The sequence below is a fragment of the Coenobita brevimanus genome, chromosome 1 (genome assembly GCF_032717465.1).
Source record: "Coenobita brevimanus isolate Jiangsu-jjx chromosome 1, ASM3271746v2, whole genome shotgun sequence".
Lineage (NCBI taxonomy): Eukaryota > Metazoa > Arthropoda > Malacostraca > Decapoda > Coenobitidae > Coenobita > Coenobita brevimanus.
In genome coordinates, this window is record NC_136954.1 from 59,093,399 (window position 1) to 59,110,195 (window position 16,797).

A 16,797-nucleotide genomic window follows, 5' to 3' on the forward strand; every position below is an offset into this window, starting at 1 on the left:
GTATATTGAAATCTTTCTTCTGAAGGAAGAAAGATTTAATTTTCATGGGGCGTAATGTCACGAATCAATTCGCGACATTTCCTTTTTGTGAGAAGCCACGAACGATTAGTGGAAAACTCACTGTGTATCGCTCAGTTAACCGTTTCTCTCTCCATTCCGGGGTATACTTTTCAAATAATTCGTCACCGTTTTCAAAAAGTGACCGATTTAATGCACGTCACTAAGTGCGCTACTGAGCGATACAATTATTTCTTTATCGTTTGCCTCTGCTTCATTCAACCGTTAGCCACGCCTTCTTCCGGTGGCCTGTGCGTCCTGCTTAGGCATTATTTGAATTCAGTCTTGTGTTTGCTGTGACGGAGAAAAGGTCCTGTGCTCCAAGAAGTGTGAGAGGTCGCTAGCACCCAGGCTCCACTGAGACAGTATCAAGTCCTCCCACTCCTCGGGTGATACATAGTATTCATCGACTGGTATTTCTTTTGTGTATTTTGTAGTTTTAAGAGCTTAGTTAAGGTGTTTTTCCTAGGCGTAAGTATTTAGCTTCTGTGTGAGTGAGCGAGTGCGTCTCATTGATTTGATTTGAAATGTAATGTTGAATTTATTTTTGTGATTAATAAATTTAACAGTTCTATTTCTTGAGCTTAATGTAGAGTAAAAATCTTGTTTCATTTCTCCATAATTAAGCTTATTTTCCATACAGCTCCTAGCTTGCATAAACGTTTGCTTTCATAACTGGTACTTAGACCAGTCTTGTATTAACTTAAAATCCGTTGTGCCAGGAGTTAATGCATCAGCAAGAACCTGATGTTATTATTATTAGTATTAGTTATTTATTGTCAGGGGTGATGTAACTTTCTCCAGAGGCTAACAGTACAGTAAGTCAGCAATTGTGAGTAATTAGTCTCTGCTGTGTACTGTTGAGGAAGTTTATAAATTCTCGTTCTCAGAGAATCGTGCTAAGCCAACGTAAAGTAATCGTTGCTTGATGTAGCAAGACAACCATTGTCTCTGCTCTTCAATATTATTGAATATTATCAATTTAAATAATATTTAAGCATTTATATCAAAATTACCGTGATATTATAAAAACCCCGTGACAATACCCTCTTCAGGCATAAAATGATCCACAGGTATATATGGCGAGTGATGAGAAGGGTGGGTGGTGAATTGAACGAAAGGAAGGCAATGATTGATTATGTGTGTGTGGATGAAAGGATGCGAAGATGTGTAATGGATGCAAGAGCTTATAGAGGTTGGGGGAGTGGACTTTCTGACCATTACTTGGTGGTGGCCAGAATTAGGATCCAAGTAAGAGGGAGAAATAGAAGAAGGGAAAGACGAGAGGAAGGAGTAGTTGCAAGGAGAGTGGAAAGGTTACAAGAGGATGACAAAAAGGCAGAGTATAAGAGAGAAGTGGAGGAACGATTGGGCAAATATGAATTGGAGCAGATAGGGGACGTGGAAAGTGTGTGCAGGATATTTACAGAGGAAATATGTGCAGCCTGTGATGTGGTGTGTGGGAGGAAGAGAAGATGAAGGGGTGTGCAAGGAACAGCGTGGTGGACTGAAGAGGTGAGACAGGCCGTGGCACAAAAGAAGAAAGCATACAATGAATGGATGAGAAATAGAGGCGTGGAAGAAGTTGAGAGGCGGAAGAGAGAGTTATATGTAGAAAGAGAGAGGTGAAAAGATTAGTAAGAGAGAGTAAGAAGAGTGTGGATGAGGAATTTGAAAGGAATTTGAGTGTAAAGTGGAGGGACTGTAAGAAAATGTTCTGGAAAGAGGTGAAGAGAGTAAGACAGGGTGGAAGTGAAGTTAGGAGGGAAGTGAAAGATAAAAATTGTAGATTACTAGTGGAGAAGGGAGAAAAAGTGAGCAGATCGAGAGAACACTTTAAGGAATTGCTGAACATGCAGGATGGAAGTAATGCGAGTATAAGTGGCTGGGGAATGGCTGGGAGAAGGAGGGAGGTGAGAAGACAGGAAGAAATCAGTAGGATAGAAGTTGTGGAAGCAATGAAGAAAGTTAAATTAGGGAAAGCCCCAGGAATTGATGGAGTTTGTGGTGAAATGCTGAAGCATGGGGGAGAGATAGTAGTAGAATGGATGTGGAAGATGTGCAGATTGGCCTGGTAGGAAGGTAGAGTCCCGGAGTATTGGAAGTCAGGTATAATTATTCCCTTCTACAAAGGAAAAGGGGAAAAAGAAGTGTGTGGTAATCATAGGGGCATTTGTCTTCTTAGAATAATAGGAAACGTATATGGTAGGATACTTATTGGCAGGGTTAGAGAAAGAACAGAGGAATTAGTTGGAGAAGAACAGGGAGGCTTTAGGAAGGGAAGAGGTTGTGTAGATCAGATATTCATTCTTAGATCTTTAGTGGAAAAGATTCTAGAGAAGGGAAAGAAGCTGTATGCGGCTTCCATGGATTTGGAGAAAGTATATGACAGGGTGGATAGACAAGGATTGTGGAAAGTATTAAGAATATATGGAGTAGATGGGAAGTTGTTGAATGCTGTGAAGAGTATGTATGATGGTGCTAAGGCTGCAGTGCGTGTGGATGGTGAACTAAGTGAATTTTTCTCTTTGTAGGTTGGGTTGAAAAAGGGATGTGTCATGTCTCCATGGTTGTTCAATCTGTATATGGATGGGGTAATAAAAGAGGTACAAGGTAGTGTAGTGGATGTTGGAGTGGCCCTGGTGAGAGAGGATAGTGTTTGGAAACTCCCTGTACTGTTGTTTGCAGATGATACTGTGTTGTTGAATGAAGACAAAGGGGAGCTGCAAGGCTTGGTGGATGAGTTTGGGAGTGTGTGTAAGAAACGGAATCTAAAGGTGAATGTAGGGAAGAGTAAAGTGATGGTCTTTGAGAGAGGTCAAGTCAGTGAATGTACAACGAGGTTGGATGGTGAGGAATTGGAAAATGTGAGTACGTTTAAGTACTTGGGTAGTGTGATGAGTAAGGATGGAGGTTTGGAGGGTGAAGTGCTTGAAAGGGTACAGCAGGAAAGAAAGGTTGCTGGTTCCTTGAAAACAGTGATAAGAAACAGGGAAGTGAGCAGGGAAGTGAAAAAGTTAATACATGACAGTATTGTAATACCAACTCTAACGTATGGAAGTGAAGCTTGGACGTTGTTGGAAGGACACAAGTCAAGAGTGAAAGCAGTGGAAATGAGTTATTTAAAAGGAGCCTGTGGAGTCACAGGGAGAGACAGGCTGACAAATGAGGATATAAAGGAGTGTTATGGTGTGGATGTGGATGTGATAGGAAGTGTTATGAGGAACACACTGAGGTGGTTTGGCCATGTGGAGAGGATGGAGGGTGAAAGACTGACGAAGAGACTGTATGTGAGTGAGGTGGAGGGGGGAAGAGGGAGGGGGAGGCCAAGGGGTGGAGAGGTATATGAGAGAGGGGTGTGTGAGTTGGGAGCAGGGCAGTGAAATGGCGGGGGACAGGACGACGAGGAGGCAATTTGTTTGTGGCCACCCCAAACGGGATTGCGGCGTCTGGCAATAGATAGATAGATAGACCTATTCTCTTAATAGAAATATATATACAAGAAAGGAAGAGAGAAGCCTAAGTGACATTTCCATTCACCTGGAACTACCTAATTTATTATGTATTGTCTAGATTTCCTGCCAAACATTTTCTAGATTTCCTGCCAAACATTTCACAGCATATAAATTAGCAGTTGTCACCACGCTGACATTGTCAACCCTTCCCTGCCCATAATACACCAAATAATTCAGTTTGTTGTCGTCTTTCCAGGTGAAACCGTGTCGGATTCGCACCTGTCCAATTTCGCCGCTTCTGAGCCCACTGCAAAGGGCCCTGTGACCTCTACCCCTACTAAACCTCGTGTGGGAAGGGGTTAAGGGCTAAGTGACTCTGCTGTGGAACGTGAACTGGCTAATTTATCCATGATAATGATGGACAGTGACTACGATCTTTCTGGTGACTCTTAAAACAGTGCAAGTGGAAATGTAAATAATGTGTAAATAGCAAGTGAAAGCAATGAATGTAAATATAATTGAACGGTGGAAAATAGTTTTATAAGTTACTGCAAGAGACAATGCATAACACTGTGTAAATAAAACAGAAATGCAAATAACGTAAATAAAATAGAAAATGAAAATAGAAATGTAAATAATTAGTAATATAAGAATATAAGTATAAATACTTGGAGTAATGAAAGTGAAAGCGAAAGCTACGCTCTAGTGTGTATAAATACTTGAAGTAATGAAAGTGAAAGTGAAAGCTTCGCTCTCTACGCTAGTTTACTGAACAAAAAAGTGAATGCCTGGAGTGAAAATAAACTACTACTACTGAAAGAAACTTATGGATAAATACAGTATATATAAATAAGTGTAATAAGGTACTAAGAATATAAAGTGTGAGTGTGTTTATGAATAATAAATGACAGCTCCGCCTCAGAATACCATCGGGGAACGAGCGCGGGTGGAAAGCTCGTATGCGCTAGTAATTTACATTGCTTTCACATTTTTTGGTGGTGGGGGGAGGGGGAATATGGATTCCAAACTACTTGAAATTCATTGAACAGTGTTTGCAGTGATAATATCAGGTAGTGGTAACCATATTACGGGGTATCGGGAAATGTAAAATGGAGACTTCGTCATCCAACTTCAGTAGTCTTCACAAGTCCTACAGTAGTCGACGAAGGCTCAACAAACATCCCAGGAGAAAGCTGAAGGCGCGTGCCATATGCATTTACAATTACAATATTCTAGGACTAATAACTGGTTTTTGGTAAATATTTTTAAAAAGTCAGTCAGAGCGCAATTATCCCCGCGGGACGAGCATGGCGCATTCCTGACATATCCGCAGTTAAGGGGTTAAGGATATGTATGATAAAACTGGTTTAATACACAGGAGAGTACAAGCCTGACTCATTCCTGTAAAGATACAATTAGGTAAGAATACACACACACACACACACACACACACACACACACACACACAAACACACACACTTCATCCCACCTTCTTCTCCTCCCATCCCAAACCCTCCCCCATCTCTCCTCTCTCCCCCGCCACACTCGGCTTTTGTTTTTTTTAAAAGATTTTGGCGATTTACTCAAAAACTATTGGTCTACCAATATTCCAAAAACACCACAAGAAAGCTTGTGATATTCTACTTCTAGATATATGCTTAGTTCTTGCAAAGTATGGGCAAAATTTTGTGCTAGGATGCTGGGAGAATATTTGAAGTTACCATTACACTTGAACAAGTTTATTTTAAATGCATTTCTGTACTTTTATTCATTAGTTTTGTGTATTTTTATTAGCTTATCTTATAGTATATACACCAGCGAAAATGATGGCATACAATTTATACGCATATAACCAATTTCTGAGGAAAAATTTGGCCATGGTATTGGTTTTCTTTGTGCCTGGGTAAAAGCCTCCATAGCTGGGATGAAGGAGGGATGAGGGTAGAAAGGGGATGGATGGAGGACCAGAAGTGCTGAGTAAACCACCACATCTGTGTCTGGACACGCTCATTTCTAACCTAGGGAGAGGAAAAATGTTTGGACTAGCGAATCAGAGGCGTTCTGACTGCGAAAATGTTCCCCAATTTCTTTTGTTCGGTGTAGCGAGTATTTGGTTATCAATGCATCAGAAATCTTGGTATCCCTACCCCTGGGCATTTAGAAATCCCAATTGGTCACCAGTCCTCAGGAACCGATAGAAAAGAGAGGAAATCGCAGAAATTAGTAGCTGGCAACTCAGCCCACTTCATGAATATAGTGTATGTGTGCTACAAATAAATCCTTCATCGTAATGCTACTTGGTACCTCTGGGGCCAGCCCACCACCAAGACTACTGGTGCCAAGGTCATTCTCTTTAAAAATGGCAGACAACTTTGAGTGTCAGGAACACAATAATGGTATATAACTGTATACCATTAAAAATATATATATATATATATATATATATATATATATATATATATATTTTCCATGTCTTTAATTACTCTGTGGGTTACGATGACTACCAACCACTGACTTTACAAATGTCAGGGTTTATTGGACCACTGTTTCACCAATTAGTTAATTATATAGAGGATTTACCATGTTTCCTTGGCTCCTGTGAAGCAGTAATAACTTGCAGCAAAAGCAGTTGACGAAAGTAAAAGTAACTCAATCATGAAATGTCTCACCAGTGTGTAGATAATATAATCAGTCATATCCTCCATATTCCGCTTCTGGATGCTATGGTTGCGAGCAGCCACAATTGCTACAGGTCTGCCCAACCTATCTCTTTCTTCCAATATGGCAGAAACTCTCGTTGCAGCTGTCCTCTGCACCCCAGGCGTCTCACTAGTAACATTAGACACCCCATTCTCCCCTCGCCACTTGTTAGTTGCCAGAATCCTCTGCCAAATGATAAACACATCTGTGTGACTAAGAATGCAGCACAATCATACACTGTAAATACAAGATTAAACATACCACATATGTAGCCAAACATATTTAACCAAAGTTGAAAAATGATCCTGACACTAATTTTGCATATGAATCACAGAAATTAGAGGAGGTACAAAGCAGGCACAAGTTTGACAGCAGAAAGCAGTGACCAAGACAAAAGACAGAATCAACTGCTTCTCTGAATGGAAGAAAGCTGTCCCAAACTAGAACTACAGGTAAATGAGGATATGAATTAATCTCCCCATGAGATGCATACCTTTAACACTTTTAACTCAAAAATATCTCTTTTAACTGTGTTCTTGGTACAGCCAAATGATTTTACCAAAATTAAATGAAATCAACTCAAGCAGAAGAGGTTAAAGACATGCTTCAAGACTAGATCAGATTCTTCACTTTCTTGGGCTAGCAGAAATTCCTCACATTCCTCACTTTTCACCTATAATTACCGAGAAATTAAGATCACTCAAGGAGTTTCTATGTTCTATGCCACAGATATTTACTGGTAACATGTGGGCAAATGCCACAAGTCCAACTAATGGATATCTGAAATGACACCTAGGACATATATATATATATCTATCTATCTATCTATATACCTAGGCTGCTTCCCCCAAGGAAAGGGAGGTAGCCGAGACAGGACGACTCACTCTCCATTTACTCATCCATTCAAACACATTCATTTGCATCTTAGCCCCAAAGGGGAGAACGGACAGATCCTCACCGCACCACACCGCACAAGGGTCAACTGGGCAATGCAATCAGTGACATCCGCAGCAGGGCCCGACAGCAGAACTGGTTTACCCCTGCCACATCATAACAGACCCATCCCCTTACCCGCACCTGACTTGACTAGCTGATCAGACCAAATGCGGGAGAATATCCCCTCAGGGCTGCGTCATCACTTATTCATTCACAATTTCTCTCCATTTATTTCTGTCACGCACAGCCACTCTTCCTTGCTCAACAGACATCCCTCTCGCATCCAGCGCTCTCTTCACACTGTCCATCCATCCTATTCGTGGTCTTCCTCTCAGCCTTACACCTCTCACATCAGATCTAGTTATCTTTTTCACCAATCGCTCATTATCCATTCTCTCCATATGTCCAAACCATTGCAACACCCTCTGCTCAACTCTACCAGCCATCTCCCGAACAACTCCAGTTCTCCTTCGCACTTCATCATTTCGCACCCGATCCATACGCGTCACTCCACACATACTCCTCAGACATCTCATCTCCATTACATTCAAACTTTTCCTCTCTGCTACACCCATATTCCATGTTTCAGCCCCATATAATGCAGTCGGTACCACAACACCCTCATACAGCCTTCTCTTTACATCCATTCTGCGAACGACATTTAAACACTTTTTTTCATTCCTCCCAGCACCTTTCCTACTTCATTTATTCTAAACTTCACTTCTGCATCTATTCTTCCATCCACAGCAACATGTGACCCTAGATATTTAAAACAATCTACCTCCTCAAGCAACTCACCATTCAAAACTATATTCATCCCCCTACCATCTATCAACCTCGTACACTTCATCACTTTACTCTTATTCTCATTTACTTTCAATTTCCTCCTTTCACACACCCTTCCAAACTCCTCTACCAACTGTCTCAATCTCTCCTCTGAATCAGTCACCAGTGCAGTATCATCTGCAAACAGCAGCTGCTTCAGATTCCACTCTCCTCCATCAACATTTACCAGACTCAGACCACCTAAAACTCTTGCATTCACCTCCCTTACAACACCATCCATGTAAATATTAAACAACCAAGGCGACATCACACATCCCTGTCGCAGCCCCACTCTCACGGGAAACCAATCACCCACAGCATTTCCCACTCTTACACACGCTCTACTATTTACATAAAAACTTTTCACCCCTTTTAGTAACCTACCATCAAGTCCATACAATCTTAAAACAGTCCACAAAGCCTCCCTATCAATTCTATCATACGCTTTCTCTAAATCCATAAATGCCCAAAACACATCCTTGCCTTTCGCTAAATACTTTTCACACACTTGTCTCACAGCAAACACCTGATCAACGCATCCCCTCCCTCTCCTAAAGCCACACTGCTCATCACTAATCACTCCCTCTGTACCCTCTCTAACTCTCATAATTAACACTCTACCATACACCTTACCTACAACACTCAACAGACTTATACCCCTAAAGCTAGTACATTCATACTTATCACCCTTGCCTTTATACAACGGGACCACACAAGCACTTGCCCAGTCAATTGGCACCATACCTTTCTCAAAGCACACATTCAACAATCTTACTAACCAGTCAACAATAGTCACTCCACCACCCTTCAGGCATTCCACAGCACACCCATCCATACCTGCAGCTTTCCCTGTTTTCATCTCCTTTACTGCCTTCTCCACTTCTTCCTTCGTGATCAAAGAATCATTCAACTCTCCCAACACATTTATTCCTTGCACCCTTCCATCCGCCACAATCTCAGCCACCCTTTCCTCCTCTACATTTAACAATCTTTCAAAATACTCTGCCCATCTCTTCCTTACTGCATCCATCTCAATTAACATCCTTCCATCCTCTGCTTTTACTCGTTCTTCCTTCCCAGACTCTCCCTTTCGCACCCTTTTCACCTCCTTCCAAAACATTTTCTTATTCTGCTGAAAATTCTCTGTCAGCCGCCTACCCCACCTCTCATCTGCTGCCACTTTAGCATCACGCACAGCCCTTCTCGCTCTATTCCTCTTCTCCTTATACCTTTCATATGACATCTCATCCTTCCTCTGCAGCCACACTTCATATGCACGTCTCTTCTCTGCCACAGCCATACTTACTTCCTCGCACCACCATTCACTTCCTTTTCTTACACCACCACCCACACGTCTCACACCACACACCTCTTCTGCATGCCCCACCACAGCACTCTTAAACAACTGCCATTCCTCCTCCACGCTGCCATTTTCCCGATCTTTCACTGCGTTCCACTCATCTTTCAATTTCTCCTGATACTCTATCTTTTTCTCTCTTTTATCCAACTCACTCACTTTCAAAACCTCCCTGCCACACCTAACCCTCCTAGCTCTCATCCATCTCTTTCCTACTCTTAACTTTCCCTCCACCAGGTAGTGGTCAGACATACCTCCACCCTCCCCTCTCAGAATTATATATATATATATATATATATATATATATATATATATATATATATATATATATATATATATATATATATATATATATATATATATATATATATATATATATATATATATATATATATATATATATATATATATATATATATATATACAAAAATCATTAAATACCAAGGCATAGCCATTGTTCACTATTTTTCTGTTGATCTTTTCGAGTTTTCTTACACATTGTTTTACACTATGATTCAGGTTGTAGATAATATGTCCAAGATCCATGTTGTAACTATATTTTATTAATTATTTATTTTCATTTTCCTAGGACGTTTCGTGTATCCTTACACATCATCAGCGACTGTAATATAGATACAATACACTATAAAACATGACATATACAACATAAACCTATACAATATATATACTGAAATGTACAACAACGACTAATAAAAGTGTAGAGTTACAAGAGTATGGATAAAAGAGACAAACCCTTTAGGTGAAGTCAAGTATGAGCTACAGTTAAAAGTGTATGGCTAAAAGAGACAAACCTTATAGGTGTAGTCAGATATGAGCTACGTGGTTGACTGCGAAGGTTGTATGGGTGAGTGGGTGTTTGTGGCTGTGTAGTGTTGCCAGTTGTGTTATTGTGTGTGTAATGTTCATTTGTAATTGTCGCTGCTTGTGGTCGGGCCTTTGGACACAAAGGCCCAACCACAAGCAGCGACAATTACAAATGAACATTACACACACAATAACACAACTGGCAACACTACACAGCCACAAACACCCACTCACCCATACAACCTTCGCAGTCAACCACGTAGCTCATAGCTGACTACACCTATAAGGTTTGTCTCTTTTAGCCATACACTTTTAACTGTAGCTCATACTTGACTTCACCTAAAGGGTTTGTCTCTTTTATCCATACTCTTGTAACTCTACACTTTTATTAGTCGTTGTTGTACATTTCAGTATATATATTGTATAGGTTTATGTTGTATATGTCATGTTTTATAGTGTATTGTATCTATATTACAGTCGCTGATGATGTGTAAGGATACACGAAACGTCCTAGGAAAATGAAAATAAATAATTAATAAAATATAGTTACAACATGGATCTTGGACATATTATCTACAACCTGAATCATAGTGTAAAACAATGTGTAAGAAAACTCGAAAAGATCAACAGAAAAATAGTGAACAATGGCTATGCCTTGGTCTTTAATGATTTTTGTATAAAAGAAAACATTCTGCCTAAATATACTAATATATATATACAGTTTGGCCATGTGGAGAGGATGGAGGGTGAAAGACTGACGAAGAGAGTGTATGTGAGTGAGGTGGAGGGGGGAAGAGGGAGAGGGAGGCCGAGGATGAGATGAAGGGATGGGGTGGAGAGGTATATGAGAGAGGGGGGTGTGAGTTGGGAGCAGGGCAGTGAAATGGCGGGGGGCAGGGCGACTTGGAGGCGATTTGTTTGTGGCCACCCCAAACGGGATTGAGGCGTCTGGCAATAGATAGATAGATAGATATATACAGTACAGTAAAACCTCAATATAACAGACTTCAACAGACCAGAATTCGCTTTTATAGGAATCGAGGAGCTACCGGACTAAATTCCTATACAGTATATCGGAAAAAGTCCGAAAAAGCCACAAGCAGTCCGGACTGCCTGACCACTTCAGCTATGTTCACCACAATTAGGTGTATAAAAGACATGTTTATCAGTGTACAGTACAGCATTATTATATATATTATACCATCTGATTAATGTAGTGAAGGTATAATACAGTACAGTACCACAATGGTAGTCAAAACAGTTTAAAAACCATTGGTGCGATCCGAATTAATGTCTGATATATCGGAAAAAGTCCGGGTTAGCAGGGGGAAGTCCGGATGTTGCCTTTATTGGATTTTCGCATTTTTCAGAATGGCTTGGGCCCCAATTAGTCTGTTATAGTGGTCTTACTGTGTATATATATACAATATATATATATATATATATATATATATATATATATATATATATATATATATATATATATTCCCTTAACAGCAGGGCATCACTTTAGTGATTCTGTGTTATTTTGAATTTGCCCAGGCTTTCAAGTGGTGGCTTGTATCATCTGTCAGTACTGCCAGTGTCCAGCTATAGTCAGTGCTGCTAATGTCATCTGTACGCCCATCCCTTGTTGACAATTTAGCCATTTTTCCCTTGTCCTTGACTCCCCTCCTTACCTCCCCTCCATTACCCTCTCCTCCTGCCTGCCCAGCCACGCTGCGCTACACATATCCTGCCCGGATTTTTTCACTCATTTTATCCACTGAAATGTGCCCTAAGCTCTATTCTTATACAAAATAATGTATAAAAAAAAAGAGAAAAGGTAAATGATACTGCCATACATCTGGAATGGGCTAATTATCACCTGGCAACACCCCACGTGCACTCGTTCGCTAATTTTTCCTGTTTATTTTCCCTTGAAATATGCCGTATGACCTATTCTCGTAATAAAAATAGAAATATAAGAAAGGAAGTGAGATGCCTAAGTGATATTTACATTCACCTGGAACTACCTAATTTGTATTGTATTGTCTGGATTTCCTGCCAATCATTTCACAACATATAAATTAGCAGCTGTCACCATGTTGACATTGTCAACCCTTCCCTGCCCATAATACACCACATCATTCAGTTTACTGTCGTCTTTCGAGGTGAAAACACGTCGGATTCGCAGCTGTCCAATTTCGCCGCTTCTGAGCCCACTGCAAAGGGCCCTGTGACCTCTACCCCTACTAAACCTCATGTGGGAAGGGGTAAAGGACTAAGTGACTCTGCTGTGGAACGTGAACTGGCTAATTTATCCATGATAATGATGGACAGTGACTACGATCTTTCTGGTGAATCGTGTGATGAGCCAGTGGAGGAACTGGTGACAGACTCTCCCAGTATGAGTGCTTCAGTGTCCCAAGTTCATCCTGGCTCCATGGGAAAGGAGCCCTTAGTTAATGCATGTGACAGTGCATAACATAGTGTGAATAAAATTGAAATGTAAATAATGTACATGAAACAGAAAATGTAAACAGAAATGTAATTACTAATACAAGAATATGAGTATATATACTTGGAGTAATGACAGTGAAAGTGAAAGCTTCGCTCTCTACGCTAGTTTACTGAACAAGAAAGTGAATGCCTGGAGTGAAAATAAACTACTATTAGTGAAGGAAACTTATGGATAAATATTGTATATATAAATAAGTGTAATAAAGTACTAGGATTATAAAGTGTGAATGTGTTTATAATAAATGACAGCTCCACCTCTGAATACCAGCAGGGAACGAGCGCATGTGGAAAGCTCGTACGCGTTTGTAATTTACAATGCTTTCACAGTGTTATTTTTTTGGAGTATGGATTCCAAATGACTTGAAATTCATAGAATAATGTTTGTAGTGATAATATCAGGCAGTGGTAACCATATTACGGGGTATCAGGAAGTGTAAAGTGGAGACTTCATTACCCAACTTCAGAAGTCTCCACAAGTCCTGCGGTAGTTGACGAAGGCTCAACAAACATCCCAGGAGAAAGCTGAAGATATGTACCATAAGCATATATAATTACAATATTCTAGGACTAATAACTGATTTTTGGCAAATATTTTTAAAAAGTCAGTCGGAGCGCGATTATACCGGCGGGACGAGCATGGCACGCTTCCGACATCCTCACGGTTAAGGGGTTAAATATATAGCGTATATATATATTCATACAGTAAAGCCCCAACTTTCGCACCTAATTGGTTCCGTGAAAAGTACAATGAACCATGAAACCGCTAAAGTTGAGGCATTGATCCTATGGGAAAGAGGCTAGTTGGTTCTGGGTCCCTTGCCAACTCCCCCTAATATCCATTCATGCAATGTAAAATTTGCTGATCAAACCTGAAAAGAAACTAGTATTAATACGAAGTACTGTACATACAGTATTAGGCAAAGAAACTCACCTGGAAGACCGGACTGAGGTGCTTAATGGAAGGGATGGGGGTGTAATTTCCGAGGCATGTGGTGAGGCTACTGCGCCCCACCACCTCCAGCATCTCCACCTTCCTCCACCTCTGCCTCTCCATACAACACATCCATCCTGTGCTGCATCTCTCCTGCAGCAATGGCGCGAATAAGTGACGATCGCTTTCCATACGAGAGGTTTGTTTAGGTTTTCTTGCAAAACAGAAAGGTTTTCGCGCAAAACCCGGTGTTTGGGAGTATTTGCAGGCCACCACTAACCATGAAACCGAGAATATGAAGATGTAGCTAAACTTTGAGCTTCACTGTATACTCTACATATATAGGTATACTATATATGAGGCCCCACGTAAAAGAGTATACCCATACATCACCTTGTTGAAAATTGAGATAATGCCATCCCACAGTCCCTCAGAGTATGCATTTTCATGTGGACTTGGTGGATGTGATGTATGACCCAAGACATAAGGGCAAAAACCCATAAAAATAACATTGGGTTTACATCGCCAACTTTTATCAAACGCTTTTCACCATTATGTTGGAGCAAGAGTATACCCATGCGCCATCCTCACGGAGAATGGCTTCTCAGTGTGCCATTTTATGCGTGCAGTAGTGTTAACAATCACCAAGGCGATGAGGATAGTCTCATCCCAAGCCTTTTTGCTGTGCTGTAGTAATACTAATGCTCTCGTCCCAAGCTTTTTCTGACTGACCAAAAGATGTGCACGCTCTGTTGTGTGTGTCATAACCTTCGTAATTTCGGTGGTTATAATGCCACAGCAGGACACTGTGTGAGTTTTGACTTTGTTTTTTCAGTAAAAAGAAATAATAACCTTTCATAACTTCCCATGGCTTTGTGTTCATTAACTCTTTCAGTGAGGTTAGTTTTTTTATTGAACCATTGTATTTTTTATTGCAGCAGCCACTGTATTCATTAATAAGATTATTTATGTAAAACATCATTACTCCTAGTATAATTGGTGTTTTTTTTTTTGTTATTGCATTTAATAGATGTAAAGTGTCTATTGTTCACATAAAAACACAAGATGGACCAGGTGAAAAAGAAAATGCTGCGTATTGATAATTTTTTTGAAAAATTTATAAAACTTACTTTTTATGACAATAACCAGGCATATTCATAACCAACCATTCTACAGACATTCAACATCATCTTACAACATAAAGGAACTCCCTAGCTATTGTCCTGCGTACTAGTTTATGCATAAAAGTAGCAGCATTATATGCTAATGTCGATATATATATATATTTTTTTTTGGGGGTGGTAAAAACAATAGGACCTTTACTAAAAAGTTTTTGGATAAAGTAGAGACAATCAGGTTTAAGATGATGTAAACATCATTATCCTAGGTATAATAGTTTTTGCGGTATCGTTCTTCAAAGTTGTAAAAACTTTAAACGCGATTTCTATCTATCTATCTATCTATAGCCCGATGCCCTAATCCCACAAAGGGTGGCCGCAGACAAAACGCCTCCAAGTCGCTCTGTCACCCACCATTTGACTACCCTCCCCCCAACTCACCCCCCCCTCCCTCATATACCTCTCAGCTCCATCCCTCCACCTCATCCTCGGTTTACCCCTCCCTCTCCCTCCCTCCACCTCACCTACATACACCCTCTTAGCCAGTCTTTCATTCTCCACTCTCTCCACATGTCCAAACCACCTCAGTGTATTTCTCCTAATCTTCTCAACCACATCCACATCCACCCCACAACGTTCCTTCACTTCTTCATTTGTCAACCTGTCCCTCCATGTCACTCCACATGCTCATCTCGAGTAACTCATTTCCACTGCTCTCACTCTTGACTTGTTCCTCTCTTGCAAGGTCCACGCCTCGTTTCCATACGTCAGGGTAGGGATCACAATACTATCAGGCAGTGACTTCTTAACTTCCATACTCACCTCCCTATTTCTCATCACTGCTTTCAGTGAACCAACAACCTTCCTTCCCTGCTGTACCCTTTCACGTACATCATCCCCCAAAGTTCCATCCTTACTCATCACACTACCCAAGTACTTGAATGCACTCACATTCTCCATATCCTCACCATCCAACCTCACTGTACATTCTGTTACTTCATTCCTCTCAAACACCATAACTTTACTTTTGTTTACATTAACTTTCAGCTTCCTCCTCCTACACACTGTCCCAAATTCATTCACCAAACCTTGCAACCCCATTCATCTTCACTCAACAATACTGTATCATAAGCAAACAGCAACAACGGAATCTTCCAAATCTCACCCTCATTCATTAGAGCCACCCCCACATCCACTGCCCTACCTTGCACCTCCTTTACAACCCCATCCATGTACTGTATATATTAAACAGCCATGGAGACATTGCACAACCCTGTTTCAGTCCCACATTGAGATCAAAGAACTCACTCAGCTCACCATCCACTCGCACCGTAGCCCTAGCTCCTTCATACATACTCGTCAAGCATTCAACAATTTCAGCCACCTTTAAAAAATGGCGCATGGGTATACTCTTCACCAGGGCCTCATATTCATATACGTACCATATATATATATATATATATATATATATAGTACAGTAAAAGCCCATTAATCTGAATGGCAGTGGACCGAGAATCATTCGGATTATCAGCTTTTTTGGATTTTTGGGTGGGACCCCTAGGACAATTTCATGTTTAAACTGAAATTTTACCGAATGGATCACTTTTCATTCATTCATAATACACTATGGCACATATTAAAATTACATACAGTAAGCCCCCACGTTTGGCGATCCAATTAGTCTGGCGAAACTACCGCCAAATTCGAATTTCGCCAAACGCGAGTTCTTTTTACCATATAAATTGCCTATAAAGTGCCTCAATCAGTCTTTGGTCATTGCCAAAGTCCCCCTTTTGACCCCTAAAACACCATCTTTCGAGCTGAAATAAAATCTTTTGCTTTCACATATTAATACACATGTAGAAAACAGACCAATAAACAATAAATAAAGCTAATAAGACATGATATAATGGTTGTAACTAACCGTAAATAGAGTGAAGATAGGCTTGCTTGGCTGGGGACGTCGGAGTGGCAGTGGGGGCAGCTTAGTTGCTACCACCACTTTCCTCATCACTCTCCCCCCTCCTCCCCCATAACCCCCTTAACAACCATTTGTCTCGCTTGATCATCCACTTCATCGAAGCCAGAAAA

The 16,797-nt window shown here is 40.7% G+C and overlaps 1 protein-coding gene across 1 annotated transcript in view; it reads right to left on the bottom strand.

The window, feature by feature from the left end:
• LOC145398860 (uncharacterized) overlaps positions 1–16,797 on the bottom strand; it is a 64,525-nt gene that overhangs the window by 21,325 nt on the left and 26,403 nt on the right. Inside the window, exon 3 of the mRNA XM_080271889.1 lies at positions 6,182–6,397. Within this exon, the coding sequence (XP_080128015.1) occupies positions 6,182–6,397 (216 nt within the window). The remainder of the gene's footprint in view (positions 1–6,181; positions 6,398–16,797) is intronic.